The following is a 14,460-nucleotide window of genomic DNA, read 5'->3' on the forward strand; positions in this document are numbered from 1 at the left end:
GGGTAGGAGCAGACATCTAGACTGGTTCCCAATCTTAGGGAACAAAGCATTCAGTCTTTCTGCACTGTGTGATATTAGCTATAGGGTTCTCTGTGGATACTCTTTAGCAGGTTGAGGAAGTTCCCTTCTAATGCTAGCTTGTTGACAGCTTTTATGATTATCAGATATTGTCAAATGTCTTCTCTGTGTCTCTAATCATGTGGTTTTGTCTTTACTAATGTGGTATATTAATTTATTTCTGATTTACTTTCTTATTTCTGAATGCAAACAACCTTGCATTCCTGGTACAATCCTTACAGTTTTATGATTATTGTTTATTTTTTTAAATAGAAAAGAGTAGACATTACCTACATAATTACCTTTATCAATGCACTTTATTTCCTTATGTGGATTTGTATTACTGTTTAGTATTAATCCAGTCCAAAGGACTTCCTTTTTATTTCCTATAAGGCAAGTTAGCTAGTCTTCATCTTGGAATGTCCTTATTTTCTCTTAACAGTTATAGAATCCTTGGTTGACAGATTTTTCAGTACTTTGACTAGGTCATCTTTCTGCCCTCAGTCCTCCATTGTTTCTGATGAAAACTTAATTGTTACTGTCATTTCCCTGTATGTGGCAAGTTTTTTGGGTTTTCTTTTTTTTCCTCTTTTGCTTCTTTCCAAATCTTTGCCTTTGGCTTCCAACAGTTTAAGTATTATGTGACTAAGTATGGATCTCTGTTTATTCGATTTGGAGCATGCTTCTTGGATATGTAGATTAATATTTCTTCTGCCTTTTTCTTCTTCTGGGGTTCCCATCATGAGTACATTGTACAGTTAATGATATCCCACAACTCTGAGTTTCTATTTTTCTTCCTTTTTTCCTGTTCTTCAGATTGGATAGTATTTATTGATTTATCCCCATTTTCACTGATTCTTCCTTCTGCCAATTCAAATCTATGTTTAAGACACTATAATTATTTTGTTATTGTCCTTTCAATTCCAATGTTTTCATTTAATTTTTATGGATTCCTTTTATTGGTATTCTCTGATAAGAAACCATTATAATATCTTTATTTCATCAAACACGATTTCCTGGGGTGCCTAGGTGGCTCAGTCGGTTAAGTGTCAATTTTTTTTAAAATATTTTACTTATTTATTTGAGAGAGAGAGAGCGTGAGAGAGACAGAGCATGAGCAGGGGGAGGAGCAGAGCAAGAGGGAGAAGCAGACTCCCCACTGAGCAGGGAGCAATGCAGGGCTCAATCCCTGGACTCTGGGATCAAGCCCCAAGCTGAAGGCAGATGCTTGTTTAATTGACCAAGCCACCCAGGCACCCCTAAGCATCTAACTCTAGATTTCAGCTCAGGTCTGGATCTCAGGGTTGTGAGATCAAGGCCCACAGTAAGCTCTGTGCCTACTTAAGATTCTCTCTCCCTTCCTTCCGCCCCCCAACCCCAACCCCACCCCTCCACTCAGTCTCACACAGGTGTGCACATGCTCTCTCTCTAAAAAAAATAAATAAGAATAAAAATAAATCATGTTTCCTGTTGTTCTTTGGACATATTTATAATAAGTACTTTGAAATAGTCTGCCAGGTCTAATATCTAGGCCTCTTCAGACGTAGTTTTTGTTTTGTTTTGTTTTAAATATTTTATTTATTTATTTGACAGAGATCACAAGTAGGCAGAGAGGCAGGCAGAGAGAGAGGGGGAAGCAGACTCCCTGCTCAGCAGAGAGCCTGATAACAGGGCTCGATCGATCCCAGGACCCTGAGATCATGACCTGAGCTGAAGGCAGAGGCTTCACCCACTGAGCCACCCAGGCGCCCCCAGACGTAGTTTTTATTTACTGCTTTTTTTCCCCTGAATTACATTTCTCTGTTCCTTTTTATACCTTATACTTTTTTGCTAAGAACTCAGCATTTCAGGTAATATGCTATAACAACTCCTAATGCCAACTGCACTGCAAGCTGTTTTTGCTGTTTAGTGACTTGCCTACAGTAATTCTATGGAGTCTTTTGTCCCCAGCAGAGTGTAGCCACTGATGTTTTGCTTAGTTTCTTCTCCTAATTGTTTTTAAGCCAAGATTCCTTAAAGTCACCCTGTGTTAGCATTGTTTAGTAATTAGCCAGTGATTATCGAAAGTTATGCTTAAACACCTTATGCCAGTAAGTCTTTCAACCCTTTGCTAATGAATCTGTGTGTGGGTTAGGGAACACAGTCAAAGATCAGACCATTTACAATTCTGCCTTGGCTATTCATTTCTTCTGGGATTTCTTGTATCTCCTCTCTACCTGGACCAGGCATCATCTTCAGCCAGGGAAGATGAGTACATCACTAGGCCCTATCTCTTATCTCTCTTGAGCCTGTGTACTGCCTTGCCCATATGCAGTCTTGTAGACCATAAGGCACATGTACAAGCTTATCAAGGCCTTTCCTATTCTCTGGATCTCCTTACTAGATTTCTGGCTGCTCTGCTGCTTACCCCAACTAATTCCGCAACCCCTGACTAGCTACAGAAGTTGTCCTCACTGAGTTTTTTTGAAACCACTGGGTATGTACTCTACTCCAAGTCAAGTTAGCCCCGACTGGCAGAAGACCTTCTGGGTTTCACAGCCCAGTCTACCCTGGGCAGAACCACCACATAGATTAAACCTGGAAGGAGAGGTGATGGAAGCACCACCAGGATAAAAAACCACAAACTCCCACTTTTTATAATGATGGCTTAGCAGTTTTTCTTGAATAAATGCTTCTCAACTTGTTGTGTGTCTTTAGTTGATTTCCAGAGCCCTAACATGGTTGGTTTTTATTGTTTTGTCCAGTTTTATTGTTGCTTTTTAGGAAGAGGATTTACTAAGCTCCTCACTCCAACCCTCCAGAAGTCTGGACATCCCACCCCCAGGCATACTCTTAAGTTTATTTTAGGCCAACAATACTACCAACTCTTTCTTTTAAAGTTGCCTCATTTTAATTGAAAATCTAATCTTTCTCTGAGAGCCATTAATGGCTCTATCAGCATCTTGAAAGCATTAGGGGCCTTGGAGGGAACCATCTTGCTGAATATAAACCACATGTTTCCCTTTCAGACTTCAGGCCCCACTCAAATGGGGGCATCTACCTGTAGATGCCTACACACTGCCTCAAGTTGCATGCGGGTGGGGAGGACAGGGTTTTTCTGGCCCTCTTCTGTGATGGATGAAGTGTTAAGAAAACAAGTTCCTAGGCTGCAAGCTGCCTCATGTGATTTCTGATACCCAACAATACAGTCAAAACCACATTATTATCCAACCTCTAACTTCCTCCACCCAACATGTACTACAAAAAAGCCTGCATAGGACCCTGAAAAACCTCAGAATTCCACATGACAAACTATATACATGCCTGAAAAGCCATCAGTAAAGCCCTTCAGGGCCAGGGTGTCATGTGGGTAATTGGCAAGAATCTCTTTAGAAGGGATTCCATTCAATAATATGTCTTTAAGGGGAAGGAAAAAAAAAAAACCTTAGCTAAACCTAAAGCTGAGCATCAAGTAATTACACTTTCAATCTTCCCAATTGCACAGTGTTTTGAAAACGTCAAAATTACAACCAAATGCTGCTGGAGCATATTTAATGGTGGTTTTCTGGACTCCACTAAAGGTGCTGGCCATAATAGAAGAAAAAAAGTTTGCATATTTTTCCTTTAGGGCTATAGTACATGGAACACAGACATAACATAGATGGCACCCGTTGAAATACACACATTTAATGACCTTGGACTTTGGTTTTGTTCTTCTCCTTTGGGAGAAGAATCAATATATGTCCATAAAACTATGAAAGATGCTATGGAAAAGACTTCCTGGGGCACCTGGGTGGCTCAGTGGGTTGGGCCTCTGCCTTCAGTTCAGATCATGATCTCAGGGTCCTGGGATCAAGCCCCACATTGGGCTCTCTGCTCAGCAGGGAGCCTGCTTCCCACCCCCCCTGCCTGCCTCTCTGCCTACTTATAATCTCTGTCTGTCAAATAAATAAATAAATAAATAAATAAATCTTAAAAAAAAAAAAAAAAAAGGACTTCCTAAGGAAGCAAATGTCCACAAGAGACAAACAAGTCATGGAAAGGTGATATACCAAGTGATGAGGCAAGGGTGTGGCTCCCTCATTCATGCACAAGGCTTTGCAGGGGAGAGTAACTGTCCTGCTTCACTCCTGCTCTAAGCCAGGACCCACAGAGTAATGGACTGGGTGGGGATTTGAATAAATCTAAGTCCAGACTGTGTCACCTGGAGCCTTAAAAACAACGGCCCAGACTATTCATTCATTGATTTCCTCGCTAAAAAAAACAGACATTTGTTGTGCCACTGCCTGACTAAATGATGAAAATACACATTGGGCAGTCAAGGCCCACTTTTGGAAGCCACTACATCATAGGGAAGTAATGCAACAAATAAACCATTTCTCACTCCCAGACCTCTCTCTGCCCCTAGGGCAAAAGGGGAAGGGGGAATTGAGCTGAGCAGGCAGTTGTACTGAAGAGTCTCTAACTCCAGGAGTCTTAAATCAAGGGGCCCCCTAAAGAGCATGTGAAAGAAAGGAGAGTTTGCAGATGGACATACTCTACCAGAATCCCTACTCCTTCTCCCATCAGCAATAAGGGCTCACTCTAGTTTTGTGCCTTCTTACCTTTTTATGGTCCATGGCACCCCTTTTCTTGCCTTCTGTAAGCACAAGATGGAAAGGGAGATGGAGGAGTCCTGCCAAAGCCAGAATGCCACCTCACCATGCACCTGGTTGTCATGACTCCTTTGTACAGCATCTACTACAGTGCCTGCTTTATTGCTGGCAAAGAAAAAGATCCCTGCCATCTTAAAGATTAAGGCCTAGCCAAGAAGACAAATGCTAAGCAAAACAAAACAAAACAAAATTACACATTGAATGACAAAACAGAGGATTGCAAGGCTCTCTCAGGGCATCTGGTAAGATGTAGATAGTCTGGTATGGGGGAAGGTCTAGAAAGGCTGCAAAGGGTGTGATATTTCTGCTGCTCATTGAAGGATGAGTGCTAGACAAGGAAAGGGTAGAGGGCTCTATACAGAGGAAGTAGCATGTGCAACAGGCCCTGAGACAGAAAAGAAATTCAGGAAAGGAACTGAAAGAAGGTCCTGTGGCCAGAGCAGAGGGGCACTGGTGGGGAGGCACCAAAATCTGCAAGGTACCAGAGGAGATGGTAAAGATTTGGGATTTCATCCTAGGGACCACAGTATTTGAGAAGTTTCAACAGAGAAGAGGTCAGATCATACCGCCATTTTTAAAAGCTCTCCCTGGTTCTTTTCTGTGGAAAATGGATAAAAGCAGGTAAGATTGGAGACCTGCTCTGGTATATACCCAAGTGTAGACATGGAGAAGGCAGGATGTGGGCTTTGCTGGCAGGAAGCAACAGGAGGACAGGAGAGGGAATAAAAGAGGACTACAATGATATACCAGAGAATGTACCAGAAAATAGGCTATACAGGGCACAAACATAAAAAGGAGGGACTGATGGGGACATGGAAGGTTAAGGCACCAGTGCAGAGGGGATCTCAATGAGGCCAAAACTCTCCTGGCAGAAATAGTTAAGAGAGCAAGCTAGGAGCCCTGGATGTTGGAGTGCAAGAAGGAGGAGGCATTTTAAGGTATGACCACATCCAAAATGCAGCCTGGCAGAAGATGAGAGTGGAAGAGAATGATACTAAAGATGAGGTGGCAAAATGACAAGAGTCCAGGTTCTTGGAAGAAGCAGAGAAGCTCAGCCATGCATGGTGCCTTTGGAATGATAGATGTAGAACCCCTAGAAGGGCTTCTGGAGGATTCCTACATCCCCACAAGTCTTCCCGCCACCACTCGCCTAAATGTTTTGATTGACTAAATAAAAGTGTCCAAGAGCACAGTTATTTAGGGACCCACAAAGATGTTCCATGAACAGTCGAACATCTATTCCTGGGGCAACCCTGTGCCCATATGCATCACAAGCAGAAGAGTTAGGGATTACGAACTGGCCTCCATCTCCACGGTGTCAGCCTGTGGCTTGTGCTCCACAGAGTGACCACCACACCGTGTTCACCGTCCCTACCACTCCACATCCCAGCTCTCCTACAGGACTGTTAAGTCAGAGCAGGTCATGATGTTTGCTTCACAGCTGTTGACACCATGCCCAGGATGGAACAGATGCTCAATAAACAATGAATCAGGGGCGCCTGGGTGGCTCAGCCGGTTAAGCATACGACTCTTGTTTTCAGCTCAGGTCGTGATCTCATTGGTCATGAGATGGAGCCCTGAGTCAGAGATTCTCTCCCTCTGCCCCTCCCCACCCCCCTCTCTTAAAAAAAATACATAAATTAAAAAAAGAATGAATCCATCCCTTTTATATGAAGTACAAAACTAGTAAAACTAATTTATGGTGTTTAGAGTCAGCATAATGGTTCTATCCTAGGTGGGATCAATGTTCTATTTCTTGATCTGGGCACTGTTTACAGGAATGTGTTCACTCCAGAATCATTGGTCTGGGGGCACCTGGGTGGCTCAGTCATTAAGCATCTACCTTTGGCTCAGGTCATGGTCCCAGGGTCCTGGGATCGAGCCCCAAGTAGGGCTTCTCCCTCTCCCACTCCCCCTGCTTGTGTTCCCTCTCTCACTGTCTATCAAATAAATAAATAAAATCTTTTATTTTTTTTTAAGATTTTATTTATTTGACAGACAGAGATCACAAGTAGGCTGAGAGGCAGGCAGGGGCAGGGGTGGTAAGTAGGCTCCCTGCTGAGCAGAGAGCCCGATGTGGGGCTCGATCCCAGGACCCTGAGATCATGACCTGAGCCGAAGGCAGAGGCTTAACCCACTGAGCCACTCAGGAGCCCCCCCCTTTTTTTAAAGATTTTATTTGTTTATTTGACAGACAGAGATCACAAGTAGGCAGAGAGGCAGGCAGAGAGAGAGGGGAAGAAAAATAAAATCTTTTTTAAAAAATCATTGGCCTGTATAATTAAGATTTGTACATTTTTCTATATGTACATTAGGTTTCCATATTTTTTTTAATGATGAATGAATCAATCACTGAATCAGCAATGGAACCTAACAAACTTGAAATGCTTCCTCAGTGTAAAATTCTAATAGCAAGTTATGGTAGGAGGTGGCACATCTTTTCTATAAAAGACCAGATATTAAATGTCTTGGGCTTTACAGGCCATACAGTCTCCATCACAAACACTCAGATTCACTGCTATAGCACAGAAGCAGCCACAGATAATGCATAAACAAATGAGTGTGGCACGCTCCAACAAAATATACTTATGAATGCCAGGGTTTGAACATCATGTAATTTTCACATTTCCTAAAATAATAGTCTGATTTTTTTTAATCATTCAAAAATTCAAAAGTCACTCTTGGCTCTCCAGCTCTACAAAAACAGGCTGCAGACCAGATTTGGCCTGCAGGATGTAATTCCCCTGACCCCTGCACTCCAAGGGTGTACCTGTAAAACCCATTTCCTGGCTTACCTACAGATTCAGACTACGCTTCCCCAACCTGCCCCTCCAGCCTCTCCCACCTTTGTAAGTAGGCAGACACTCCATCTTGTCACCACACGGGTATTTACTGTCCCGAGGCTTGATGGGGTCCATTCGGCAGACAGGGTAGGGGTTATAATCTTGTTTATACGTTGTGAGTAGATCCATGTTCTCTTCACTTGGGACGAACTGGTCAGGCTGGTAAATCTTCACTGGTAATACTTTGTGAGGCCCAAAATCTCTCCTAAAAGGAAAATAAGCATATGGCACTGACCCAGGAGAAGGCTCCTAAGGGTTTCCATTTACCCGATTCTACAAATGTTTGCTGTGAAGTCATCTGTTGCTCTATCCCCCTAACTGCTCTTCCTCCTCTGTTTCCCACTTTCACAAAAGGCACCACCAGTCCCTTCTCACCAAGTCGGACACTAGACGCCATCCTGGACCCGCCCCATCATAGCTCCAGATAATCACTTGCCAAGTGCAGCCCCCCTCCATCTCATTGGTGTGTCTTTCCCCCTTGTTCAGACCCTGACCACTTCTCACTTGGATCATGTGACAGTTTACCACCTGGACCTTCTGTTGCATTTCTCTGTTGCATTTCCCACCACTTCTACATCAATCCCCACAGTGTGGCCAGAATAAACTCTCTGAAATGAGATCACAAAAGGGGATGTTTTCACTCCCTACCTGAAAAATCTCCCAGATAAAACCAGACTTTCTCTAGCATGGTATACAAGCTTTCCTGGACCTGCCTCTGCCTTCCTCCCCAGCCTCACCTCCCACCTCGACCCCGGCCCATGCTCCACTCCAAAAACACTGAACCACTCAGGAGGCTTCGTGTCTGTGCCTGCCCTCTCCACCTTCTTTCCCGCCAGTCACTTGACTGGGGAGCTAACTTGTATTTTTCAGGTATCACCACTTCCTCTTCTGTGCTAATAATAGCTTCTCCCAAGGATACTGATCTCCTTCCTCTACTTAACCCTACAGAAAACCTAGAGGGCAGAAAAGCACGATAAATGGAGACATGGAGTCTTTCATTTATTTCTCAACTCTCTGGCATGAGTGCTCCCATTATCTCAGGGGGTATGAAAAACAATAGGTCAGAACAAGCATGATGGTCTTCAACAACGCAGGACGCACTCCCTTCCCAGAACATCCTTCAGTTACAGCAATGCCAAGATGCTAACTGCACCAACACCAGGAACGATCCTGGCCAAACCAAGGCTCAGATGGGGCTTTCACTGCCTGCCAGGGCAGTCTTGACTCCCCACTGCTCAAGGCAAACTCTTTTAAGCAAACATTTCCCCCCAAGGGCTCCTGATTTATACAACAGCCTGTTTTTTGCTTGGAACCCATTTATCCAACTGGACAAGTGGAAGGGAGATTTTCCCTGGTGGTGCTTGCCAAAACAACCTCAACAAGGGAAGGGGGAGGTTTCCGGACAGGAAAACATCAGGCCCAAACACCAATAAAACCTACTTCCCGGCCAAAATCTGGAGCAGCATTACTGAGCCATGCTTGAATAACAAAGGTAACACGCTCCACTGTAACCTGTCTTGCATGAATTATACACATGGTTGTGAATAAACCCAAACTGGGGCCTGAAAGTGCATGGTGGGGTGGGAGGAGGGAGTTAGGAAGCAGGAGAATTGGTCTCTCTAGGGCTCTAAGGGGAAAATGGGAGATGCTTCAGTTGAACTCCCAGTACCTCCCTCTGTGTAGATTTAAAAATCTATCTCAGCAGTAGTTACAGGGTCTTCCAGTTGGGCTCCCTTCCCATGGGCCCCATGTTGGCAAAGAGCAAGAGGAAGCTGAGTGACCTGACGCATCTGGAAGCTGACTCTGTATAAACTGGGGCTTATGGAGGGAAGAGGATAAATAAGAAGCCAAGGGTCAGTTCCACATTTCTACTCTTTTCAGTGTACAAGTACCTCATGCTGATGTCTATTTAATACTTAGCCAACTGCAGCTGGGAATGGGAAGTATGGCCCTAGACTGCAGAGCTGCAAAATGGCTTTCATCAGACTGTGTGCTGCCAAATAGGAGGTGAGCTCGCCTCACTCCAAAAAGGGGTGGTGATGGCCTGAGGTGCCACATGCCCGTATAAACCCATGTTCGTTGATGGCAACCCAAGGGTTCAGCCCTCTTCATTTCCAAGAAGGAGTAGCAAGATATAACTAGGGCAAGCAAAGAAGAACAGAGCTGAATGGAGCACTCCCCATGGAGCATCCCCCATGGAGCACTCCCAAACCCAAAGCAGCCAGGAGTGCTTTCCAGTCACAGGCCCACCATATTCTGTGACCCTTCGCACAGAGACATCCTCTTCTGCCGTCGTTTTAGCAAGTGAACCAACTTCCCCCTCCGAGAGACTGGAAGAACCTTCCTTCAAGGGCCACCAAGCTCAAAGACAATGAAAACGTGCTTAATTTTCCTGCTATTTCCACAGGAAAAGAGCAGATAAATGAGAACGAAACTCATGGGCTATCCTGAAACTGGTTGTTCAAAAACAAAAACTGATACAGCAAAATCTTTGCTTATCATATTTAGGGAGTGAAAATGTTAACTGAATCTCCTTATGTGGTACAAAATTCAAGTTTCTTTGTGAAAGTACACCCATGGTTGTATTTACTGATCAGTGATAATAAAGCAAAGAATCTTTGCAGTAGTTGGAGGTGGAGGAGTGATCTACTTCTGAAGACTCAAAGTTTAAAGTGTATTTCATTTATACCCCATCAAAAAGTATTTACTGGGGCTGAAGAGTGAATTTGATCAAGATTGGGTGTTACATGCAACTGATGAATTATTGAACACTACATCTGAAACTAATGATTTACTATATGCTGGCTAATTGAATTTAAATTTTTAAAAAAGAGTGAATTTGATCAAAATATATGTGTTTCCTCATTATGTTTTTATGTTGAAAACATTCACTGAAATCTACCATTAACCACAACATAATTACACATCCCCAATCTCCCATAATCTTACAGTTTTTAAGGTCATGTAAGAGAAAAGAATTTTATTCTTCCCAGAAATTGCTCAAATTTAGTAGTTGTTTTTTTTTTTTTAAAGAACACACCCCCTTCTTCCTGTGTTACACTCCCTACCTAGTACCTGTGCCCCTTGTGACTATGAACCAAGACAAAAATTGGTCAAAGATGTTAAGTCTCTTAGGCACATAGTATGGAAGGCCAAGAGTTAAACTCCAAGTTAAGCAAAGGTTAAAGTGGCCCTGCTGGGAAAGTCCTAACAACTTGACTTCCAGTCATTAGACAAAGCTAAAGAAAGATGTTTGACCGGAGACTGACAAAAGAAGAAATAACATAAGGGCCAACAAGGGTCCTGGAAGTGGGAAATGGAGATTTTCAATGTGATGAAGGACCATGTAATTATTTTTTTTTAACCTACTGATGTTTATCCCCCAAAACTTCAGTACTTATTATTATGTCCAATTAATCCATCAATTAAATGGAATCCATTTTAAAAAGAGTTTCCCCTCTGCCCAAAGCCAATCTCTTCACCCTTATCCTAATTCTTCTTCTCAGGAACCTGTCCGTACAGCTATGTACAGAAGAATGAAACTCAACCAGTCTCTTAAACCATACACAAAGATAAAGTCAAAATGGATGAAAGACATCAACATGAAACAGGGATCCATCAAAAACCTAGAGGAGAACATAGGCAGGAACCTCTTTAACATCCGCCACAGTAACCTCTTTCAAGACACGTCTCCAAAGGCAAGGGAAACAAAAGTGAAAACGAACTTTCAGGACTTCATCAAGATAAAAAGTTTCTGCACAGCAAAGGAAACAGTCAACAAAACAAAGAGGCAGCCCACAGAATGGGAGAAGATGTTTGCAAATGACACTACAGACAAAGGGCTAATATCAAAGATCTATAAAGAACTCCTCAAACTCAACACCCAAAAAAAAAAAAAAAAAAAAAAAACCCACAGATAATCATGTCAAAAAATGGGCAGAAGACATGAGCAGACACTTCTCCAAAGAAGACATATAAATGGCTAACAGACACATGAAAAATGTTCATCATCATTAGCCATCAGGGAAATTCAAATCAAAACCACACTGATATAACACCTTACACCAGTTAGAATGGCAAAAATTGACAAGGCAAGAAACAACAGATGGTGGAGAGGATGTGGAAAAAAGGGAACCCTCTCACTGTTGGTGGGAATGCAAGTTGGTGCAGCCACTTTGGAAAACAGTATGGAGGTTCCTCAAAAAATTAAAAATAGAGCTACCCTACAACCCAGCAATTGCACTATTGGGTATTTACCTCAAAGATACAGATATAGTGAAAAGAAGGGGCACATGCACCCCAATGTTCATAGTAGCAATGTCCACAATAGTCAAACTGTGGAAAGAGTCGAGATGCCCTTCAACAGACAAATGAATACAGAAGATATGGTCCGTATACACAATGGAATATTACTTGGCCATCAGAAAGGATGAATACCCAACTTTTGCATCAACGTGGATGGGACTGGAGGAGATTATGCTAAGTGGAATAAGTCAAGCAGAGAAACTCAATTATCACATGGTTTCACTTATTTGTGGGACATAAGGAATAGCATGGAGGACATTAGAAGGAAGGGAAAAATGAAGGGTGAGGGAATCCAAGTGGGAGATGAACCATGAAAGACTATGGACTCCGGGAAATAAACTGAGGGTTTTAGAAGGGAGGGGGTGGGAGGATCGGTGAGTTTGGTGGTGGGTATTAAGGAGGGCACAGATTGCATGGAGCACTGGGTGTTATTTGCAAACAATAAATCATGGAACACTATATCAAAAACTAATGATGTACTGTGTGGTGTCTAACAGAACATAATTTTTTTTTAAATATGATCCTGTCCATATACTAGTCTGTGAGTTAACTGTTTCCTCATACTGGCTCCTTTCTCTCAATAAACATTCTTCAATTTTTTCCAACTTTAAAGGAAAAAACTAAAGTGATACAGCCCTCACTACAGTCCACTGCCCTCCTCTCTCTCTTCCAGAAAGGGTTGCCTACACACAGACTTGCCTTCCTTACGTCCCATTCACAGTCCCCCCACCTCCCACCATTCAATTTGGTTCTGCTGGCCCTTCCTTCTAGCCCAGACCCCTGAAGTCCCACCGGGTTTTCAAGTCCAGTCACTGCTCTTCAGGCCGTTATTCTTCAGAACCATCCTTTAAGCATCCATACTGTGACTCATCTTTTGTGCACACTCTCCTTGATTTCTGTGATTCTCCTCCTCACAATTTGTCCTCTCTTGCAATCTCCAATACAGGGTTTGGCTCTTTGTCAGTTGATTTGATTTCACACCTTCCACACATAATTCTAACATTTCCCAAGGTTAAAAGGCACCCTCTCAGAAAACCACTATTTCATCACAGGCAGGCTGAGAGCCCAGCCCAGCACACTGAGAAAGATCCTGAAGCAGATTCACAAGGCTTGATTCATGCCCCTGATCCTGACAAGGACACACTGAGCCTTCCTTGTCTGTGCTGTGACAGACAGGATTCTAAGGACCAGCCTCCAGGACTCAGGTTACCCAGTATTTGTCTCCTGCTGTACTCTCTCATCTCTTCAATGCCCACTAGAGCTGAAGGTAACATCTGTCACCACTTTACATCAGCTCTGTACAAAAACATGAAGAACAACTACCTGTGAGCACTGAAGAGCAACCAAGACAGGCATATGCTAGAGCAAAGCTAACAGGCAGAAGTAGGCACTGGTACTGCATGAGCCTCTGTGTAAGTTTCCATTTTGTGGTGGGATCTTTGTTTTTCCCAAAGCTTCCAGTCTGAAGGCAGGCTCTAATCTGTGCCAAGCCAAGCAGCATAACATAAACTGAAAACCTCCCATATCCGACTGAAGAACCAGAGGACCAAGTCTGAGGCAACCACACATGCTGGAAAGTAAGGAAAAAATCCTGGAAAGGAGAAAAGCCAAGACAGGAAGCTCTGGCTTCTGTACGTAAAATGCGCCCAGGGCTCCCCCTGAATTCACAAGCAGCCATGCTAATGATAAATTACTGAACTGATGGGGCCCCTGGCTGGCTCAGTCAGTTAAGTGTCTGACTCCTGATTTCAGCTCAGGACATGAGCTCAGGATCATGAGATCGAGCCCCACCTGTTTAAGATTCTCTCTCTCCTTCTGCCCCTCACGACTCATGTGCTCTCTCAAAAAAAACAAAACAAAACAAAACAAAACAAAAAACCTGGAACTGAGACTGGAGGTGCCACTGAAGGCACAGAGTTTGCATTTTGAATCAAATCAAATTACCCTCCTATCTGTCTTAAAAGACAGTAATATATATTATGGAGGGCACGTATTGCATGGAGCACTAGGTGTGGTGCATAAACAATGAATTCTGTTATGCTGAAAAGAAATTAAAAATAATATTAAATTAAATTTTTAAAAAACAGTAATATAAATAAACTCTTTGGAGGAATGAAAAAATAAATCCAGAGTCTTTGCAACCGAACTTGAACAACATATAGGAACAATCTAATATCACTGACATACATACAGGAAAATGTGACCCATTCTCAAGAAAAAAGAAAGAAAAAGATAATCCTGAAGATCAAGCAGACCCAGATGCTACAGTTAGCAAACAAAGATTTCTAAAACCACTATACTAATTGTGCTAAATTATAAAAAGCAAAATAAGGTCAAAATAAATTAAAATGTAGGAAATTCATAAGAGAAATAGAAACTATCTAGAAATAATCAGATGTAACTTCTATGACTGAAATATACAATTACTGAAATTAGTCACTGGGTGGGCTTAATATCAGAATGGAGCTTGAGGAAAGACTCTGTGAACTTGAAGACAGATGAATAGAAGCTATTGATTTTAAAAACAGAAAAAAACGGGGGCGCCTGGCTGGCTCAGTGGGTTAAGCCGCTGCCTTCGGCTCAGGTCATGATCTCAGGGTCCTGGGATCGAGCCCCGCATC

The 14,460-nt window shown here is 42.8% G+C and overlaps 1 protein-coding gene across 1 annotated transcript in view; it reads right to left on the bottom strand.

Annotated features, from left to right (window-relative positions):
* LOC111156590 (stabilizer of axonemal microtubules 1) overlaps window positions 1–14,460 on the bottom strand; it is a 33,558-nt gene that overhangs the window by 9,425 nt on the left and 9,673 nt on the right. Inside the window, exon 4 of the mRNA XM_022517577.1 lies at window positions 7,537–7,739. Within this exon, the coding sequence (XP_022373285.1) occupies window positions 7,537–7,739 (203 nt within the window). The remainder of the gene's footprint in view (window positions 1–7,536; window positions 7,740–14,460) is intronic.

Source organism: Enhydra lutris, unplaced genomic scaffold, assembly GCF_002288905.1.
Source record: "Enhydra lutris kenyoni isolate GAN:26980312 unplaced genomic scaffold, ASM228890v2 scaffoldscaffold47, whole genome shotgun sequence".
In the NCBI taxonomy this organism is placed as follows: domain Eukaryota; kingdom Metazoa; phylum Chordata; class Mammalia; order Carnivora; family Mustelidae; genus Enhydra; species Enhydra lutris.